At 41.7% G+C, this 21,189-nt stretch overlaps 1 protein-coding gene and 1 pseudogene across 2 annotated transcripts; both read left to right on the top strand.

Annotated features, from left to right (window-relative positions):
* The first annotated feature begins 10 nt into the window (after positions 1-10).
* Mrpl32 (mitochondrial ribosomal protein L32) lies at positions 11-4,835 on the top strand. Its single transcript, XM_004840245.2, has 3 exons — positions 11-202; positions 2,044-2,225; positions 4,308-4,835. Exons 1-3 carry the CDS (start codon positions 73-75, stop codon positions 4,560-4,562), a joined length of 567 nt encoding a protein of 188 aa, XP_004840302.1. The 5' UTR covers positions 11-72; the 3' UTR covers positions 4,563-4,835.
* A 189-nt stretch (positions 4,836-5,024) lies between these two features.
* On the top strand, positions 5,025-13,111 carry LOC101702033 (DDB1- and CUL4-associated factor 5 pseudogene; annotated as a pseudogene). Its single transcript, XR_015445480.1, has one exon. The product of XR_015445480.1 is annotated as a DDB1- and CUL4-associated factor 5 pseudogene (transcript).
* Positions 13,112-21,189: the final 8,078 nt, after the last annotated feature.

The raw sequence follows: 21,189 nt of genomic DNA, 5'->3' as shown, positions 1-21,189 counted from the left end.
TGGATCTGTGCGCATGCTCGAAGAAGGGGCGGGACCCAGCAGCCCAGTGAGATCAAACTTCCGGCGAGGAACATGGCGGGAGCCTTGCTGGTGTTGGTGGTTCCGCGGGGGCCGGCGTCCCGGGGATTGCTCCGAAACTGTTGGGATTTTCTGCAGCGGAAATTCCAGCAAAGCTGGCCAGGTCTTCCCAGTCCTCCGTGGGGTAAGTGCAGAAAGGCTCCTCGAGGAGTGGATTGATGCGGGGACCCCAGAGTGCGTAATTAAACGCTGCTCTTAGATTTCGCTCCCTCCCTCGTTTGATCCGCTGCTCAGCATCCAGAATGTACCCAGTGCCTTTTGCTTAGCAGCAGCTCACTTAATTTTGCGTTCTTCACAAAAACAAAACAAAAAGGCTGTGTCTGCTAGCTCGCATCTAGCAAAGTTAGGGTTCTCTTCCCCCACAAAGACTGGGAGACAGAGCCCCTGTCCAGACTGGCTGATTATATTTCAAAGGAATTGCCTCCGTGCCTTGAGCTCATGAGCTGCAGGGGATGCATCTGTACAGTTGTTAAGTCCTTTGCAGTTAACGCAGTAAAAGAAGAGGGGCGGGGGTCAGGAGCCTGTCATAAGTTGGTGTTGGTGTATGTGTATTGACGAGAACAAAATATATTTTCCTGGCAACATTGAGTTTTCTCAGTTAAGCACATTAAGAGGAGCTGAGGTCATCCTGGGGACAGGATCTTACGCTGCTGGCGGTCTTGCTGGAGTTTGGATAGAGTTGTGCGTGTACAGCGCCACAGCGCCGCAGTTCTCTTTTGGCCTCAAAGATGGTCACTCTGGATCTCTGTTGTCTTTCCTTTTCAGACCTCACCACATGCACACGGGATGCAGTTTGTCCTGCTGTGTGATGTTTAAGCTTTATGAATCCGAATTCTGATGCCTGTATTTACTTCAGGAACTAATTTTAATTAGAAATATCTTGGATGTAAAAGCTGTTGTCTTTTTGACATTTACAAAGTATCTCAAAAGAGATAATACCCGGGCAGTATGAACAGATACACGCCAAGAAGATATGTATCACTATGTACTAATCACTGTGCTAGGACAGTTTTCTTTATGTGCTGTCGGGGATAATCTTAACAACACTGGTAGGTGTCTTCACTTTTTCAGGTGAACAGGTAGGCTCAGAAAGGTCCTAAATCACAAGGTCAATCCAGAGCCTGTCTTACAAAACACCAGGCTGTTCTTAACAATACTTTTAGATCTACGGAAAAACAACACCATTTGTTAAGTGTACTTAAGCTTTATGTACTTTGAAGAGTTCTTAAAATCAAAAGAAGTATCACAAGTCTGAAGAACAGCAAAGAAGATAAAGGAATTTCTTTGATTTGTAAACAGTTTGGAAAAACAAGATTGAAACATTGATAGTCATGTAAATAGTACTATACATTGAAGTGGAGAACTAGCTCTTTTTCCTAGAGAACAAATGGGGAATCAAGATTACATATTAATGAAGAACTTAATGACAAGGAATCTACCAAGTTATATGATAAAAGGCTCTGTGTTTGAATTTAAAAAAAAAAAAAACCAGTACAGAATGATCTCAGTGCACGTTAGAAATACGTTTATGAAATCTCAATCTTAGATTTACTTGTACCTTAAGTAGATACTGTTACCAAGTAAAATGTGGACAATTGAATAACTTCTTTTAAAGTTATGCACTTGTCAAACTTTATTCATGTTCACTACTAAACCCTTGAGTCTTATATTTCATGATGTAAGAAACTAGAATTTCACTCATCTCATTTCAGCAAGTTCCATTAAAAAACTTCAGTTTGTATTATTTAAAAATGCCTTTTTTATTAGCTGTAGTACTATATATTTTAATGGCTACATTTCCTGTTCAGTGTCTACAGAATTTAACATGCTAAACTGTCTATGTATATGTGTATTTGTGTGTGTGGGTCTTGACATGTCCCATTGGATTATGAAGGAGAATGATATTTATAGATAGTCATTTAGGAGCTGGAAATTGATCCTATATCTCCATGTTTTATTTTATAGGACCAGCATTAGCTGTCCAGGGCCCAGTGATATTTACAGAGCCAGCAAATGATACCAGTGGAAGTAAGGAGAATTCCAGCCTCTTGGATAGTATCTTTTGGATGGCAGCTCCCAAAAACAGACGCAGTATTGAAGTTAACCGGTGTAGAAGAAGAAACCCCTGGAAGCTTATTAAAGTTAAGGTAATTTATTCATTTCTGTGAGTATTCTTTTCCTCAAGTCCACAGCATCCAATATTGTTATGGTTATATTCATGTAGCCTATGGATGAATTATTCTCACATCTTATATGTCTACTGTCTGCCCTAGCTAAAATACAGTAGTCTCATCCTTTAAATCTACTGTCCTCTGTCCCAAATACTAAAAACACAGTCAAAGAAAAGGTTTAGAGATTTGACAGAGGACTAGGTTGTGAAGAGCTCACATGACTTTTAAATTATGAGCTGTATCAGTCATGGACTGAGTGATTTGAATTACAAATGGATAAACATACTGCAGTAATACTGAGATTAAAGTCAGAAGTGGTGGGCATGTTGGATCTTGGATTTTACTAGTCCTTATATATTTCACATATTCTTTACTATGTCCAATAAAATACTGTGAAGGACAATCCTAGCCTCTGATACATCGCTCAGTGCTTTCTGTGCATTGTCCCATCATATTCTCATATCAGTCCTCCAAAGCAAACATCACTTTCTTCATTTTATAGGATGAAGAAATCGAGGCCAAAAGAATTTGTCTGGGATCACAGAGCTATTAAGTGGAAAAGCCAGAATTTGATTACTAGAAGTCTGATTTTTGAACTCATATTTCTCTTGAAACTTTTCTTTGTGCGCCCAGACAATTCCGGGTTCACCTACCCTGTAATATAGATGAATTCTGTTCACTGATCTAACTGAAAAAAAATTATAATACTTATAGTGTTAATTTGTGGCTATAACAGTTACCATTTCAATTCTTGCTTACTTCATGGCATTTCACCACAGCAGCTCTGTGTGGATGAAATTCAAGAGCCGAGTTTCTACACTCACATTTAAACCCTTGGAATTTAAACCAAAAAGTATTTCTGAGTCACGGTAGGGGCTGAAATTTAGATCTGGAACTGAAAAACATTTTACTTAAGACTCCATAAAATTTGATCTTGAGGATTTAGGATTTTAGAAATGAGATCTTGTACCAATCAGTTACCTAAGTTCTCTGACTGGTCTTATCTTGTGTATACATTTTCTTTTATAGGTTATTTCCTGCTACATGTCCTACTATATTGTGTTGTGTGCTTTGAGCATGAAAAGACCAACTGACTGGTTGTCTTTTCATATCTTTAGGTGGACATGCAACCCGCCATAGCAAAGTAAAATGAGACTATGACGAGGCCAGTAATTACCGAGATTCTTTGTCCTTTCAGAAAATGAAATTTCTTTGCTCTCAGCCTCACACATGTTAGTATATTAATCTAATGAAGTATTTGAAACTTCTTCAGTGCTCTTGTTTTATTCTTTTTCTTTGTATTTTTTCAAGTCTACCTTGAAAATATGTTGATGTTTTTTAGAAGGTATAATTCTCATAGAGTTAAAGTTGGATAAACATGTATCAAAACTCATTAAAATACTCTTAAATTGTAAGTAACATCATGAGGGTTTTACATTAAAGAATAATAGATCATGAATAAAAACAAAATTACCATCTACCAAACCCATATTCTGAATAGGAATTTGAATTACACTAATAAATCAGGGGACTCCAGCTTATAAACTTACTTTTCTCAAGGTAGATTGAAAGTGAATTTACTTTTCCTTGGCATCTTATTTGAGATGCTGTCTGTATTGATCACCCCATTATGCTGATGGACTCCTTATTAGATATTTGGAGTTAGAGGACTAAACTAAAGACCACTGCTATGTTTAAGAACCAGATGTAAAGTTGGCAAACATGAATTCTAGTCCTGATTTTCTACTAATTCAAACTCAGTGTTGTTATTTTTAGTTTCTTTATTAAAGTAAGGTTGAAAGCTGGGCATGATGGCACACACTGGTTATCCCAGCACTCAGGAGGCTGAGGTAGAAGGATTGCTGTATCAGAGGCCAGCCTGAACTATATAATGAGTCCCTGTCTCAAAAAAATCAAAGTGAGATTGAATCTAGTGATACGACCTCATGTAACATGAACATTCTCAGAAAGCTAGACTGTGAACATCACTCCTGTTGGGGATTATTCGTGCATCATTTGCCTCTTGTTAATAAATGTGTTTGTTGTTTTTTTTTAAAGAACAATATCGATGTTTGTCCTGAATGTGGTCACCTAAAATTGAAACATGTCCTTTGTGGCTTTTGCTATGAGAAAGTACGCAAGGAGACTGCAGAAATCAGACAACATATAGGGAAACAAGAAGGAGGCCCGTTTAAAGCTCCCCCCACGGAGACTGTGGTCTTGTACGCAGGAGAGACACCATCCCCACACAATCAGGGCAAGAGGATCATTGAGCAAGACAAGAAGCGGCCATCCTGGTTCACCCAAAACTGACAGCAAAGATGTTAAAAGGGTAACTTCACAGTAAAACATTTCTCCTGAAATAGGAAGAGGCTTTGTTTTTTATGTTGTTGGGCTTGTTTTTAAATCAACCAATATAAAGTATAATTTATATGCAGTTATATGTGAGATAATTTGAAGAATATATGAGTAAACTAAGTGTTTATGCAAAGGTTCAATGAATTAATGTCTGTTTCTATTACAGTGTCTGGTTTTAAGGAAACAAACATAAAATTTCCAGAACAAAAATAAAATTCATAGCAAGAATTGCCTGTCTTGCTCTGGTTTTGTTTGTTTGCAAGACTTAACACAAATATTTTCATTTAAATAACATAGAAATAGGCTTTTTGAATACGTGGTATTGTTTTGTTAAGATGGTAGTCATGTCGGAATAGATTTTATTCCTTTTGTTTGTTTGTTTGTTAAATTGGAGGAATTCACTTTTATATGGACTACAGTGGACCCTTGACTTAACAAACTCAGTTTATTCACATGGGCTGATTATAACTGAAGTTGTTTGTAAGTCAAATCTATTTTTCCCATAATAAATAATGGAAATACCCATAATGCATCCCGAGTCTCCCAAAGCACCCTTTAACCTTTTCATAAAAAGGGGTTGTATAATATACGAAATTTATCAGAAACACCAATAATTTTCCTAGTATATTCACTAAAAGGATAAAATTGCCTAGTTTACCAGAAACAACAATTTCATACTGTACTCACCATTCAAGTTGACATCTTTGGCTTGCAGGAAGGGAGGATGAAAAGAAGGTGGTTATTGTTGGGAAAGAGAGCGCCCTTCCATAAGAACATCAGGAATCTGGCTCTCCAGTATCCCTTCTCTCCTTGGGAGAGTCTGTAGCCCACTGGGACCTGCTTCTGGCTCACTAGTGCTCAACCTTTTCAGAACTAAAAACTGGTCTATGGTTGTCTGTTTCTGTCTTTTCTTTAACACTGTCCTGTTGTATGACATGACATTGTCATTAGGCAGGTGAATGCAATGATTGGCTTTTTCTCTATCTGGGTGGGTTTTCTCTACAAATGTTTGTAGCTCTGTCCATTTTATCAGGATTTCCTTTATTTCAGAAGAATTTTACTGTGCTGATTATGATACTCCCCTCTTCAGAAAGCTCCTCAGCTGCCATTCTCTGTTGTTAGCCAGAAGTTGCTGAAGTAAGTTCCTCTGTAGACAGTTCCTCTGAGTGTTCCTCAACATCACCACTGTCTGCCTGCAAGCCTGTGGACTCTGCCACAATGACATTGTCATCAACCAGAGGTCAGTTGAAGGCTCAGGCTCCTCTACACAGCCTTCAGAGTCTCCTGTGTAATTTTAGACCACACTTTCTTCCAGGCAGATCTCAGTGTCCTTAGACACCGGAAAGACCAACATTTGAGTCGTAACTCAAGACTTTGGTCATAAAATTCCAGTCATAACCCATGTTGTTTATGTGTGAGGCTGGTCATAACTCAAGGGTCCACTGTAATTTACTTAGATGATAAAAATAGTTTCTTACATTTTAAATCAAAATGATATTAATTAATTTAGGTAACTCGTGAAATTTGTACTCTATAGTTTGGGGAAAGATTTTTAGTAGACAGGAGCAAATTCCATTGAACACAGAAAATATAAGGACATTACTTCTGCATTTCCTTCTAGTATGTCCATTTATTTTACTATTTTTTATATTTAATTTTATAATTCTATATTACATATTTATTTTATGATTTATTTTATAATCTTTTACATTTTATAATTTTTATATTAAAAGCCTCTTTAACTTCCTGTAATTAATTTCTTTCTTCCTCCTGTCCTGTTCTTGTGTCCACCTTGAGCCCAACATTTATTATTTTGTCTCCTGCTTCTCTTAAAAAGATAGCCTATTGAAACAATAGAGCAGCAAGAAGTAAGGGAATTATAGTTAAAAGGGAAAATCAGTAAATAAGATAAAGCTCGAGGATATACTTAAAATTCATGCCACAATAACTTGAATACTTATTAGGATTAGGCAGCAGATTCAATACTTGATCTTTATTTTCTTTGGAAAGGAGTATGTATTCATTTGTATGGATCAGTCTCCATAATCAGTCTGCAGTAGTATCTTGGCACTAAGGCCTAAGGCACACTTCTCCCATGGAGCTTTATAATGAAGATGGTGTAATGGAATAGTCCACATTGACATAACTAGAGGTAAAATGACTAGTTTCTTGGTACAGTATAGGCCAGTGATATGTTGAAGGGCATTTCCATAAAGGGAAATCTTTAGAACTTTCAAAGTATTGGAACTTCAGTAAACGGCTCCCTCAAGGTTTGGCCAGGTCCAAGCCAAGAAAAGGGTTCCAGAGCCATTGATTTTCTGCATGCTATTAAGGCTGTTTTCTGCAGGTAATTATTTTATACCTTGACAAATCACAGGTGCTATGTATTAAGGTAGATGTGCCTGAGATAGAATCACTGGTTTATGAAAGCTAAGCCTGACTAGGTATATACCTGAATATGTTCCACTCCTTACTCAGTATTGCCACTTTGGCTAATAAACTGCAAAGTGTACCTCCAGGTAACAACTTGTCCTTTGATGATGTAGACTGAATGTCTTCCCCCCCCAAAAAAGTATGTCAGATTTAATGTCTACTGTTTTGGTATTAAGAAGTGGGGCCCTTGAGAAGTAATTAGGCCCTAAATGTGAAACGTCACAAATGGGACTGCCCTTTTTAGAAGAACTGTAAGAGTTTTCTCTCAGTTCTCCATCATGGACAGATAGATTGGTTATAAAATACACCCCCCAAATAAGGCAATTATTAGATGGCAAAAGCAGTTCATGTCAGGTAACCATGTCACAAAGGAAAATGCTTAGGACTCTTTCAGGATGGTATTTTCCCCTCAGAATTACTTCTGTGGTGCATTTTATCACTTCCTACCTCAGTTTTTATCACAGAAAAGGAAAGCATCCCAATTGTATTAGGGTTCTAGGAACAGACCCAATAGGACATATAAGCGGACTTATTAGATTGGCTTACCCAGTCAAGGCTGACTTCCACCACAGCTGTTGCAACTGGAGGGCCATGTAACCCTGTACCTCCTCAGTCCAAGAAGCAGGGAGCCTCAGAACAAGAGCGACCAAGGATGCAGTCCCAGTTCAAGGCTGAAGGCTTGGAAATTCCCTGCTCAGCCATGTCTATTTGAAGGCTGAAGAATCTGGGGTCTGATGTCCTTGGGCAGCATCATTAGGCTTGGAAATTCCCTGCTCAGGCATGTCTATTTGAAGGCTGAAGAATCTAGGGTCTGATGTCCTTGGGCAGCATCATTGGCAAAAATGCACTTGCTCAAGAACAGTTGAGTGTGGATGCATATGTGAGCTTCCCCTTCTGCTTTGTGTCCCATCAGGCCACCCTGCCTGTTGGTCAGTGCTTCCCACATTTAGAATGGGTCTTCTCCGCTCCGTTTAGTGACCTAAACGCCAGTCATCTCTGGAAATGTCTTCACATACACCCAGTGTTTTATCGGTATCCTAGGCATTTGTCAACCCAGCCAAGCTGACACTCAGGATTACCTATCCCAAAGACTTCGAATGTAATCATTTACATAACTTGATTCACCCATGTTTTGAACATTAGAAATTAACTCCCTTATCCTTGGTCTCCTCCTGCATCAAGATACTGAGACCTTTGGACTCTTCCAGAGGAGTTACCCAAGTTGCTTAGAGGGGAATGCCGCCAGGCGTCGGCACACCTCGCTGCTCTGCCATGGCTGGCTAGGGCACCATCTGGAGCACCGCACAGCGCGGGGGGGAAGGTGGGCAGGTGGAAGTGGTGGCCACACTCGAGGCCGAGGGAGGGGTGGCGGTTCCAGCATGAAGAGGACAGCTGGCCTAGGGGGCAGCATGAGGTCAGTGGTGGGCTTCTTGTCCCAGCGGGGCTTGCATGGGGACCCCCTGCTCACTCAGGACTTTCAGAGGAGATGCCTGTGGGGCTGCAGAAACCTCTACAAGAAGGACCTCCTCGGCCACTTGGGCTGTGTCAATGCCATTGAATTCTCCAACAATGGAGGCCAGTGGCTGGGCTCGGGAGGAGACGACCACCGGGTTTTGCTGTGGCCCATGGAACAAGCCATCCATTCTAGGGTCAAGCCCATACAGCTGAAAGGAGAGCACCATTCCAACGTTTTTTGCTTGGCTTTCAACAGTGGGAACACCAAAGTATTTTCTGGAGGAAATGATGAACAAGTTATCCTCCATGATGTTGGAAGCAGCAAGACCTTGGATGTGTTTGCTCATGAAGATGCAGTATATGGCTTGTCGGTGAGCCCAGTAAATGACAACATTTTTGCCAGCTCTTCAGACGATGGTCGAGTTCTCATTTGGGACATCCGGGAGTCTCCTCATGGAGAGCCTTTCTGCCTGGCAAACTATCCTTCAGCCTTTCACAGTGTCATGTTTAACCCTATGGAGCCCCGGTTATTGGCCACAGCCAATTCAAAGGAAGAAGTAGGACTTTGGCATATTCGAAAACCTCAGAGTTCTCTCCTGCGCTACGGTGGCAATCTATCCCTCCAAAGTGCCATGAGTGTGCGATTCAACAGCAACGGGACCCAACTCTTGGCCCTGAGGCGTCGCCTGCCTCCTGTGCTGTATGATGTCCACTCCCGCCTGCCCGTCTTCCAGTTTGACAATCAGGGTTACTTTAATTCAGGCACCATGAAAAGCTGCTGCTTCGCAGGAGATCATGACCAGTATATCCTTTCAGGCTCTGATGACTTCAACCTGTACATATGGAGAATCCCTGCAGACCCAGAAGCAGGTGGCATTGGCAGTGTGGTCAATGGAGCCTTCACGGTGCTGAAAGGGCATCAATCTATTGTTAACCGGGTCCAATTTAATCCCCACACCTACATGATCTGCTCTTCTGGGGTAGAAAAGATTATCAAGATCTGGAGCCCATACAAAGAGCCAGGATGTACCGGAGACCTCGATGGCCGCATTGAGGATGATTCCCGCTGCCTCTACACCCATGAAGAGTATATCAGCCTGGTGCTGAACAGTGGGAGCAGCCTGTCCCATGACTACGCCAATCGGTCTGTCCAGGAGGACCTCCAGATGATGGCATTCTTTGACTCCCTGGTCCGCCGAGAGATCGAGGGCTGGAGCTCGGACTGGGACAGTGACCTCAGTGAGAGCACCATCGTCCAGCGGCACACAGGGGTCAGTGAGTGCTCCGGCTACACTGACTCAGAGTCCTCGGCCTCGCTGCCCCGCTCTCCACCCCCCACCGTGGATGAAGCCGACAGTGCCTTCCACCTGGGGCCCCTGCGTGTCACCGCCACACCTGCGGCAGTGTCCACCTCACCAGCCGCTTCCTGTGAGGACTCTGCCTCTCGCCAACAGCGCCTCTCAGCTCTGCGGCGTTACCAGGACAAACGCCTCCTAGCCCTGTCCAATGGGTCAGATTCAGAGGAGAACGCCTGTGAGGTCGAGCTGGACACAGACCTCTTCCCCCAGCCCTGCTCACCCAGCCCTGAGGATGGGTCCAGCAGCTCCAGCAGCTCCGAGGACGAGGAGGAGCTGAATGAGTGCCGCACCTCCACTAGGCAGTGGAACGCTGCACGGAGGAGGCAGAAGACGCTTCGGGAGGAAAGGCCTGGTGCGCCCACCAAGCCCACCAGCACCTACATTGGCGAGGACAATTTCGACTACCCTCAGATCAAAGTGGATGACCTCTCTTCCTCCCCAGCCTCCTCCCCTGAGCAAAGCACTTCCACCCTGGAGATTCAGCCGAGCCGGGGGTCACCAACCTCAGACATAGAATCAGTTGAGCGAAAGATTTATAAAGCTTACCAGTGGCTCCGTTACTCCTACATCTCCTACTCAGATAACAAAGCCGGAGAGGCCTCCCTAGTAGCAGAGGAGGCAGATGAAGGGAGAGCAGGAACCAGCCACAAGGAAAACCCTGCCCCTTCTAGTAAGGAAGCCTCTCTGAACACAGCCTTGGCCCAGAGGAATCAGGACCTGCCCCCAGAAGGCTGCACCAAAGATGCAAGTAAAGAAGGGATGTCCACTAGAAATCCCAGCAGTGGCCCAGGCCATGAGCTCAGCAGCCACCCTCGGGCAGAGGCACCAGAGGGCACCTCTCAGGACACCAGCAATGGTAGCTCTGTAGAACACTCTTTTGAAACAAAGAAGCTCAATGGAAAGGCCCTGAGCAAGGTCCTGAGCAGCCGGGCTGAAGAGCCACCCTCTCCCCCTGTCCCCAAGGCATCTGGCTCCACTCTCAGCAGTGGATCTGGCAACTGTTCTAGGACCCAGTCTGATGACAGTGAGGAGAGGAACCTAGAAACCATCTGTGCCAACCACAACAATGGACACTTACACCCCTGGCCCCCTCATCCCCACAATGGGCAGAACTTCGGGGAGCTGGAGGTAGTAGCTAGCCTGGTCTTCCCTAGAACACTGAGACACTGACCATGTTAACTCACCCCTGACAGGGACTCTCATACACAAAGATTGTTGTGGGTCTGAAATGGCCTGTGAAACCCCCAATGCTGGAACAAGAGAGGACCCCACTGACACCTCAGCCACAGACAGCAGCAGGGCTGTTCATGGCCACAGTGGCCTCAAAAGGTACCGAGTTGAGTTGGAAGACACAGATTCAGAGAATTGCTCCTCAGAGAAGAAACTAAAAACATGATAAATGGAAAGGGAAAACAAAAAGCTACAAAAAATAGCCTTCAGAAAATATTCTTGTTTAGTGAACACAGCAGAAAGGAAAAAAGTATTAAAGGCACATAAAACCAGGGCCTGAAATTTTGTGTCTGCTGCTGCTCCCTTCTATTCAATATTCAACCGTGGGTCTGAATGTCTAGCTGGCTTTTGGCCTGTGTTGTGTTAGGAATGGGGAGAGGTCCAAGTAACTCTTTTCTAGTGAGACAAGAGCATTGTGCCCCTGTGCAAGGATCTCTGAAAGTCATTGTTGAGACATTTGACCTGTTCTCCTCTGTGTGTGCACACTGGCACTGTGAGCTCACTGTCTTGTGAGACTTTTCTTCTAGTTGTCCATCAGCAAGGACCTGTGGGTTTGTAGTTTTTGCCATCTCACCCTGTTCACATGTCATAGGTGTTCAGGTCTTAAGGAGGAGTGCCTGATAGATCAGGTTGTGCAGCCATTAAGTTGTAGGTTTATACCTGCAGAATATAAACAAGCCTTCAGCCATTGGCTCAGCTGGAGAGGAAATCATGGTTCCTTTCTTAAACCTTCCATGTTTTCTCTAACACTTCTTCAATGAGCGTATAATATGGAGATACAAAAAGTGAAGCATTTTCATTTCTAACAAGAGGTTAGCACTTCAGATTCAAGAACATATAGCTCCCTGATGAATTTCATTGTTTGCGAATATGTCATAAATTATTGACTAGTCACGGATAACGCACTTTAACCAGTTAGGTGCTAGTTCCGAAGAGACACTCAAAAGGCCAGGTGCTTCCTTGGCTCTGACTGATGGTGACCAAGCATACTAAAGAAAAGGGAAAGACAGCTCTCCAGAGCTTTGTGTCCAGACGACTAAAGTGGGTGTTAGAGGTGTGTTAATGAAGAAGTGTAGTAAAGACCAGAACATGGTATTCTTTTAATTCAGCCCAAAACCATTGGTCAGAATTGATGGGACTGTCGTCTTCCCTTGGGCTTGCAGTTGACCGAGGCTGTGGTATTCTAATTGAACTTTGCAGAGCAATAGGCATCTTTTAAAGTCACAGATTCTTAGTAAGAGCCAGAGGGTGTGGGAAGAGGAGTCTTTGCTTTAACTCCTGGCTCCCAAAAGAAATTCAGTTCTGTTGAAGTAGGTAATGTTTGAGGGGGGGAAAGGCCAAGAGATTTTCAGCATTGTAATGGTGGTGGTTACAGTCACTCAGTTATCAGTGAAGGGTTGTGCAAGACAGGAAGACCTAATAAGAATGGTCAGATGTCTTATTGGCACAGACATCGAGAAAGGCAGAATACTGGCAAGGAAGAGAGAGAACAGTATACTTTTCTTGAGTGCAAAGGTACTAGGCAACTAGGAGCTTTATAAAAGGACAGGGGTTGGTGTAAGCCAAGAGGAGCTGCCACCTTGCTAAGCTTTGTGGAAAGGAGGACGTGCCTAGTATATATGTGATGGGCCTGCGTGTGAGAGCACTGTTTTTGAGGGCATGCAGGAGTGTGAGTAGAGTGGGATGTTCAGTTCAACCCCTGGACTCTTACTGGGGGAGTGGAACGGTGTTTCTGTAACCAACATTAGTTACTTTGGATTTGTAATTAAAATGGTTCTATGATTTGTCTTTAACTCTTCACAGATAATTATAAATTCTGGTTTTATAAGTCCAAGTTATTTTACATTTGCTTTTCCAAAATGTATTAAATTGGAATTTTGTAATCCTTTATATACAAGAAAGAAAAAAAAAAAAAGTTGCTTAGAATCTGAACCTTCATCCCCATCTGCACTGCTACATCCTGGTCAGAGGCTCCCTGGTCTTGCCTAGAATATTAAAATTCTGTCCTCCTTGGGTTCCCTGCTTCCACTTTGGTCTCCTGTGGTCTATTCACAGCACAGCAGCCAGAACCCTGGTCAGAGAAGAGGTCATGTCTGTTCTCAGTTCAAACTCCTTTATGCAAAACTTTTAACTCAAACATGAAACACATGCACATATATAATTAAGTATCTTCATGCAAAAATTATGCCTCATGGGCCTTTTTTTTTCTTTTTGAGATTTGATCTGGAATTTGGGCCTACTTAATTACAAAACCTATAAACTTCCCATTAAATTATATTTTTAATCTAAATTACAAGAAGGATACATTTCTTACCACTTAAAGCTGAATTGCCAACTTTACCTGTAGAGATAAAAATCACTATGGTGAGCATTTCCAGTTATGCTTCCTCATGACGGAACATAGAAATGTTTTTTTATTGAGTATAATAGACAAAATCATATATCTATATTTAAGGTATACAACTCATGTTTGGAGATGGATATACCTTGTGAAATGATGGCTTCAACCAAGCTGATTAACAGATCTACACCTTAGAGAGCAATTCACAGTTTCCTCTGTTCAGAAATAGTTTTATAATTTTTATAGTCAGAAAAGTGCTTGGCATCACATTCCCATAGACAGATTGAAGCAGTTAAGTGAACACCATTCTAGGTGATTTCTTGATTTCTCTCTACATTAGTGCATTTTTGAAAGCAAAACATTGGCGGTGCCATATATACCGTTTTGTTACCTGCTGATTCGCCTGAGGGAGTGTAGCAGATCCCAACATAATCTCTTACTGATACAATTGATAACTTTATTTTCCATCTTCTTCATTACCATCTGTTACACCTCCCTCCCTACTCCCTTATTCCTTTCCTCTTGTCCAGCAGTCGTGTGCCTTCTACTTTCACATCATCTTTTGTAGATTCCGTACATTAGGGAGAACACATAATACTTGTCAGAGTCTGGCTTATTTCATTTACAGTAACATGATCTCCAGTTCCATTCATTTTCATGCCAATGGAAAAATTTCTTTATGGCTGAATAAAACTCCATTGTGTATTACATCCCACAATTTCTTTATCCATTCACCTGTTCGTGGGCAGTTAACTGTTCCATATCTTGGCTATTGTGAATTGGGTGGCAATAAACATGAGTATTCAGGTATCTCCATAGTATTCTGTCTTTAATTCCTTCAGGTATATACCAAGGAGTCATATAGCTGGGTTGTGTGGTAGTTCTATTTTTACTTTTATGAAGAGGAACCTCCATATGATTTCCTGTACTAACTTACATTCAGCAGTGTAGAAGGGTGCCTTTTGTCCACATCCTTGCCAGCATTTGTTTTATGTATTATTGATGATCGCCATTCTGACTGGAGTGAGGTGGAATCTCAATGTGATTTTGATTTGTAGTTCCCTAGTGGTGAAAGAAGTTGAATCTTTTCTTCCATTCTATAGGCTGTCTCTTCATTCTGTTCCTTGTTTCCCTTGCAGTGCAGAAACTTTTTAATTTGTTTTAATGCCATTTATTGAATTCTTGCTATTATTTCCCATGCAATTCAGGTAGTTTTTGCCTGTGGCTATGACTTTGGCTGTTCTCCCTGCTTTCCTCTAGCAGTTCTAAAGTTTCACATCTTAAGCTTAGGTCTTCAATGTGTTTTTCATTGATTTTTTGCATAGAGAGAGAAGGATCTAGTTTCAGTGTTCTACACATAAATACCCAACTTTCTCAGCGCCATGTTAAAGAGGCTCTTTTCCAGTGTATGCTTGTGGCTCTTGTCAACTAGCTATGGTTGCGTGGATTTGTTTTTGTGTCCACTATTCTATTCCACTGGTCTATGTGTCTGTCTCTACGCTAGTCCCATGTTTTTGTTACTATACATTTGTAGTTTAATTTGAGGCTCCATGCTCTTCATAAATCAAAAATACTTTAGGTGAGCTGTAAATGATGTCAATTTCTTTTAAATCTAATTTTTAAAAACATGAAATTTTTTTTTTGCATAGTTGGGTGTTGCAAATTCAAGATTTCTTCTTTTAAAACATTACAAAGAGTAGGGGCCTTTAACACTGGTGGAATGGAAATTGCTTTCACCTTTTCAGAGAACTATTTTGTATTCCTGCCCTACCCTCCCATGTGCATTTGTTCTGTTTCAGGGGTAGGATTTGTGCCTCCAGGTTTTAAAATCTGTACTCAGAAACTGCTCTTGATTAGCATTTTCTTTTCTTGGGATATGCACAAAAATAGATGCTCTGTCTTCAGCTGGAACTCTTAAGGAGCAGTGTCATAGCATTGCTCATAAGGAGCAATGTATTTTGAATAACATTGTCATCTGTGCCTGTACGACAGAATAGTGTCACTTTCAACTGCTGTTCATCAACTACTGTAGCAAAGGGCATCTAGTTCAGCAACACCAAAGGCAAACGGACAGCATGTTCCCTGTTTTCAATAGTTTCCCTGACCCACTCTTCACAGGGCTGCATTTAGTTTTCTGAGAACACTCTTTGCAATGCTCATGCTCTTACATTACCTGTCCACGTTCCTCTGCTGTTCCCAGTGACGTGTGTTCACCTTTTCCACATTTGTGAAGTGCCTAGTGAGTGTTAGGGATGCAGTTTGGGGCAAAGATAGGAGGACACTAGAGGGCTGACACATTTGTATCTCCTTGATCCTGGTATTCAAGCTCAGAGCCAGCTTGACAAATTCAGCTTTGAAATCAATATGAGGAAATGCTAATAAGCCATGCTTCACTGTGCAACCTCACTAGAGGGCAGCAGGTGAATTGCACTGAGTCTTCTCACATGAAGTAATAAATAGTCAGGTCTAGCATGCTGCGGACATCGCCTCCATCTACCAAAGCTATCAGCCCACAGCTATGAGATGAGGCAGGTTTACTGCAGGGAGACGGGCTGTCTGCAACATGGAGTGAAGGCTACTGGCTTCAAACAAATTAAGCCTCATCCATAATTGTGTTTAGGACTTCTCTTCCTCTGCCTCTGTCTCTGCCGGTTAATTTTAATTATCAACTTGACTGGTTTAAGAGACTTCCATGTGAGCAGTGGTATACTCAGAGCTGAATGTGCTGTTAGGAGAGAGGCCCCAGCTGGAGTAGCTGGGTCCCTGGAGATGTGCCTTTGGAGGGTACATCCCTCCCTGGCGTTCTTCCCCTGTCTCTGCCTCCCGGCTGCCATGAGGTGAGCAGCTTTGCTCCACCATGCCCTTCCACCATGATGTTTGCCTCACCTAGGACTCACAGCAATGGGACCAGCCAGCCATGGCTGAAACCCCTGAAACCTTGAGCCACACTAAACCTGTGTTCCTTTAAGTTGTGAGTGTTGGGTGTTTTGTACCAGCAACAGCAAAGCTGACCAATGTACTACCCTATCCCTTGGGTGCCAGCTACTCAGTTGTAAATTCCTTCCCCAAAGTATTTTCAGGATAAAAGCTTAAAATGTCCCCATTTAGTAGCTATTTAATATTTCCCAATATTAACATGCTAGTGGCTAGGGAGAAAGACTGATTTTATCTTTGGTATTCTAATCCAGTAGTTCTCAATCGGGGCAGTCCCTTCCCACACTCGGGACATTTGTCAGTGTCATTTTTGGTTATCATAACTGGGAATGTGGAAGTTAACTATTACTGGATTCTGTTAGGTAGAAGCCAAGGATAGTGATTAGCATTTTCAGACCCAATTAAATAAGTTCTATTTTGATTGAAAGATGTGATATGAAAATACTTTAATTCATAAAAATCTCACTGTACCAATCTTGTGTTTTCCATACTTTAAATGCTCAGAAATAACTCTCACATCTGTGCTCCCAGATCTAATTTTCCTGTTGATCTCCAGACACATATACCCATGAGATTTCTGTTACTACCTCACGGAAATCTTTATCACATCACAGCCTTAACAGCTTTCCCAAACCATTCCCCTAATTCTGCCTTCTCTGGTAGTCTAACTTGGTTTACTTATCATTCTACAAGTACGTCTAATATTTCTGTATACACTTCTGCTTAGCTGACATTTCAGGGTTACCACATCAAAAAGAGAACTGTTGGTCACTTCTCCCTCATCCCCACCAGCCAAATTTGTACCTAATCCAAAATTTCCCACTTTGATTAAAGTCCACTTGCTTCGGCAAAACTCTAGTCATTCTTGATTTCTCTCTTTCCTTCTTATACCATGTACAGTTAATGAACAACTCTTTTTAACTGTACTTTCCTAATGTGTCCTGACTCCCCAGAGGCACTTTGGTTTGGAATGATGAGACGGGGTGTTTCAAAGAGAATACATGGAGTGGGGGGATGCGAGTGGGTCCAGGGAGACAGGACCCAGGTCTCCGGCTATTATGTGGGCCAGGGATGAGGTAGCATAGACCAGGATGGTGGCCAGGGATATAGAGAGAGCAAGAGGGAGTTGAGAAAGATTTTGGAAGCAGAGTGGACAGGACTTGGTGATTACTTGTGGTAGAGAGGCTAACACGGATGACTGCCAGGTTTCTAGCTTGAGCAGCAAAGGGGCTGTGATTAGGAAGCCTGTATGAAGTGAAGGCAGGTTATGGGGGAAACTCGAGATTCCCATTTTCAACCAGCTGTATTTTAAATACTTACTGGACATCCAAACTGAGATGGCAGGAGGCAAACGTATGCAAGTGTATAAATTTGGAAACGGTCAGCAGATGGAGTATATTTAAAGTTATAGAAATGAGGGAGATTATTCCAGGCAAGTACTCAAGAGAGAGAACCTTGCATGGAGCCCTGAGGAGGGGGAGCATGGACCCTGAGAGGACAGCATTTCAGGAGGAGGGAATCACCCCTTCTGTCAAACGCTTCTGGGACGTGAAGTAAAGTGAGATGAGGGCGAAAAAGGCCCCAATGATTGTGGTAAATGGAATTCATTTGTGACATGACAAAAGCAATTTCATTTTAGTGTTGGTGACAGAAGCCAGATTGGAGTGGGCTGGAGAATAGCTGTTTGCTGGGTTGGTGGAGGCAGTATTCCTAGAAAATTCTTTCCAAAAGTTTTCTTCTGCCAGGGAATAGAGAAATGAAGTAACAGCTAAAGAAGGACAGAGGAGGATGGGGCAGGGAGTAGAGAGAGAGAGAGAGAGAGAGAGAGAGAGAGAGAGTGTGTGTGTGTGTGTGTGTGTGTGTGTGTGTGTGTGTGATACTGAGAGATCACGTATTATTGCTGATGGGAATGATTCAGGAAAGGGAGAGACCATTGATACAATAATGCAGAGAACGACAGATAGAGACAGATAACCCTCTGTCTGGGACTCAAGGTGGGACCCAAAGCTTGCTTTTATTAGAAAGAGGAATCTGTCCTCTATTATAGCACTTGAAGGTTGAACTAGAGGAGGACCTGTAGTAGTACCCTAGAAATCAGAAAGCCTGACTCGTTTTCATTCTCTTGGACATACCTAGAAACCTGAGTCTCAGAATCTGTCCTCACAGCAACCCTGTCTCTGATTTTGCTCTCCTGTTTTTTGCTGCCATTAGGTTTAGATGAGGCAAGTAATTCCATTCTGTCCAATATATTGATGATTTAATGGCTGGTGTCACATGTCATGTGTTGTTCCAAAGGCTTAATGGTTATTTTTGCTGATACTATCTTCTACAGTATGAAGACCGAGAACATCAGAGTGCATAGTTTGAGTTAGCATAGGATGTGATTTACAAGAGCTAAAAAGATAGTAATAGATAAGGCAAATTCCCAAAGCTTTTAAAAAATCAGTATTTCCAGTGAATTTCTTCATTCAAAAACTGTTAGATAGGGCCAGGGATTTAGCTCAGTGGTTCCGCCGCCTGCCCCAAAAGCTCAAGGACCCGAGTTTGATCCCCAGTACCAAAACAAAAAAACAAAAAACTGTAAGACAGTTACTAATATATATAAATATTTAATATTTTTAAATATATACTTATTAATATAATGTTGCATTTTTTACATTGAGCTCAAAATCATGTTTCTTCAATATGATGGGTGATATTTACTGAATACCTGTTATACCTCAAGCATTTTACATGTTATAAATATCTTCAAGATAACACTGGGGCCAAGTAATAATCAGAGCCACTGTTCAGACAGTATTTAAATATATTAGGCACAATGCTAAGAGTTTTACATGGATTACTTATTAAATTTTATATGGGTCAAAATTATTATAAGGTCTTAATATTTTTCAGGAATTATTTTTTCAGTGGTATTTCTGGAATTATTTTTTCAGTGATATTTCTTTCCTTCTACCTTTTGCCTTTGATCTGCTTCAGGGAGCCTAAGCACTTTATTTAGGATCAAGGAAGAAAAAGCAGGAAGAGAGAAGAAGGAAAGGAAAAACTAAAATAAAATAAATTATTTCGTGGCAGACAGGAAAAAGAGAGAAAAGGAGGAGCCACAGACAATACACCCTTCCACCCCAGTTTGTTTGTTTGTTTGTTTGTTTGTTTTGTGGGGTCGCAGATTTAACCCAAGGCCTCATACATGCTAGGATAGGGCTTTGTCACTGAGCCACAACCCCAGCCCTAAGAAATACATGACACACAGGAAAATGAAAACCCTTGTCCACAGTCCAGAGCCCATGGAAAGAAGTTGGTGATGACCCGAACATAAGCTCTTCCATGTTCCTTGCTGCCTCCCTGCTAATCTAAAAGCTACGGTGTTTCGGAAGGAAGTAGGCATTTACAGTGGAGTAGGTTATACAACTCAAAAGGACATGACCTAGTCCAATGGCTTCATTTTGGAGCTCTGGAAATACAGCCCCAGACTTGCCCCAAATCACAAAGCTAGTGAATTGTAGAGGTGGGTCTAGAAATATGTATCTGAATCAAAATAATAACCATGCTTAACTTTTAAAATGTTAATCCTTTTAAAATACAAATACTGATATTTACAAATTTGAGATATGAACTTCCCAATGGTTTCAATACCAGTTTCTACAAAGAGTAGTGAGTATAGGAGATATGATGATTTTCTCCTAACAGTAGGATGACAATATAATTTATCATCTACCTGACTCACTTCTGAAAGTGAAATGGATATATTAATAATTTTGTCAAGAAAATACACATGAATAGGTTGTGTCCCTCATCAGCATCCACTGTACCAGACCCCATTATGGAGCACTCATGCAGTATTCATGTTGCATGGATACCAAGGCTGGCTCTGATGAAGCAATTTAAGATTATGTTTTGCTACAGTCTGGTTGTGGTTTGACCCCCAGAGATCATGCATTGGAAGCTGGGTTCCCAGTGTTGGGAGGTGGTGGAGGCTTTAAATGGGTGGGCCTAGTGGGAGGTAAGTTAGAATTATCCTATAAAAGACACTTTCTGGTACCGATTAGAGTTGCTTGTCCTAAAACATAGGACTACAGGAAAGACAGGACAGACAGAATTTCTTTCTTTTATTGGCCAATTTTCAGAATATGGAGTTGATGTCCTTGTACCACTAAGGGTGATTGGATATAAATCATGTTTTGGGAATCACAAATTCACAGGGCTGTACATAATATTTAATGCATTCGATAAATTTTTGGCTCCTTTATCAATTTTCATTCAATATTTGGTTGTTAAAATTTTTTAAATATAAAGAAAATTTGGAAAAACTCCAAATTTGGAAATTTGGAAGATTCTACTAAGAATATTTTAGTATATTTGCTTTGTTCTATCTATCCATCTGTTATGGTTTATATCAGAAATGTCCCTCCCACGAAGGCCCATATACCAAAGGCTTGTTCACCAACCTCCAACCACTGGAAGATGGTACAAATTTCAGAAGTGGTAGAAGGAAGTTAGGTCATTAGAGGAATGCCCTTGAAGGGGACATTGGGACCCCAGCCCTTCCTTTCTCATTCTCTCTTTGCTTCTCTAAAGCAAGCAGCTTTCCTCCAACGCACACTCCCCACCATAAGATTATGCCTCACCACAGACCCCAAAACAATGAAGCCAACAGACCATGGACTGAAAGCTCTGAAACCATGAGCCAACATAAATGTTCCCTCCTTTTAAGTGGCTTATCACATAAGCAGTTTTATAATACAGACAGAAATCTGACTAATACATCCATTGCTATACTATCCATTCATCCTTACTCCTTTTCTGATGAATTTCTAAGTAAGATGAAAAC

The sequence above is a fragment of the Heterocephalus glaber genome, unplaced genomic scaffold (genome assembly GCF_053883595.1).
Source record: "Heterocephalus glaber isolate CG9 unplaced genomic scaffold, H.glaber_assembly_v1.0 deba00001610, whole genome shotgun sequence".
Lineage (NCBI taxonomy): Eukaryota > Metazoa > Chordata > Mammalia > Rodentia > Bathyergidae > Heterocephalus > Heterocephalus glaber.
Note: the sequence above shows the minus strand (reverse complement) of the source record. Positions and strands in the feature narration are given on the sequence as shown.

Excerpts from the sequence above, each read along its gene's own strand:
- Mrpl32 (XM_004840245.2), top strand. The coding sequence starts at position 73 with ATGGCGGGAGCCTTGCTGGTGTTGGTGGTTCCGCGGGGGCCGGCGTCC. Across the intron at positions 203-2,043 it reads TCTTCCCAGTCCTCCGTGGG|GACCAGCATTAGCTGTCCAG; the intron begins GTAAGTGCAGAA and ends TTTATTTTATAG. Across the intron at positions 2,226-4,307 it reads GGAAGCTTATTAAAGTTAAG|AACAATATCGATGTTTGTCC; the intron begins GTAATTTATTCA and ends TTTTTTTTAAAG.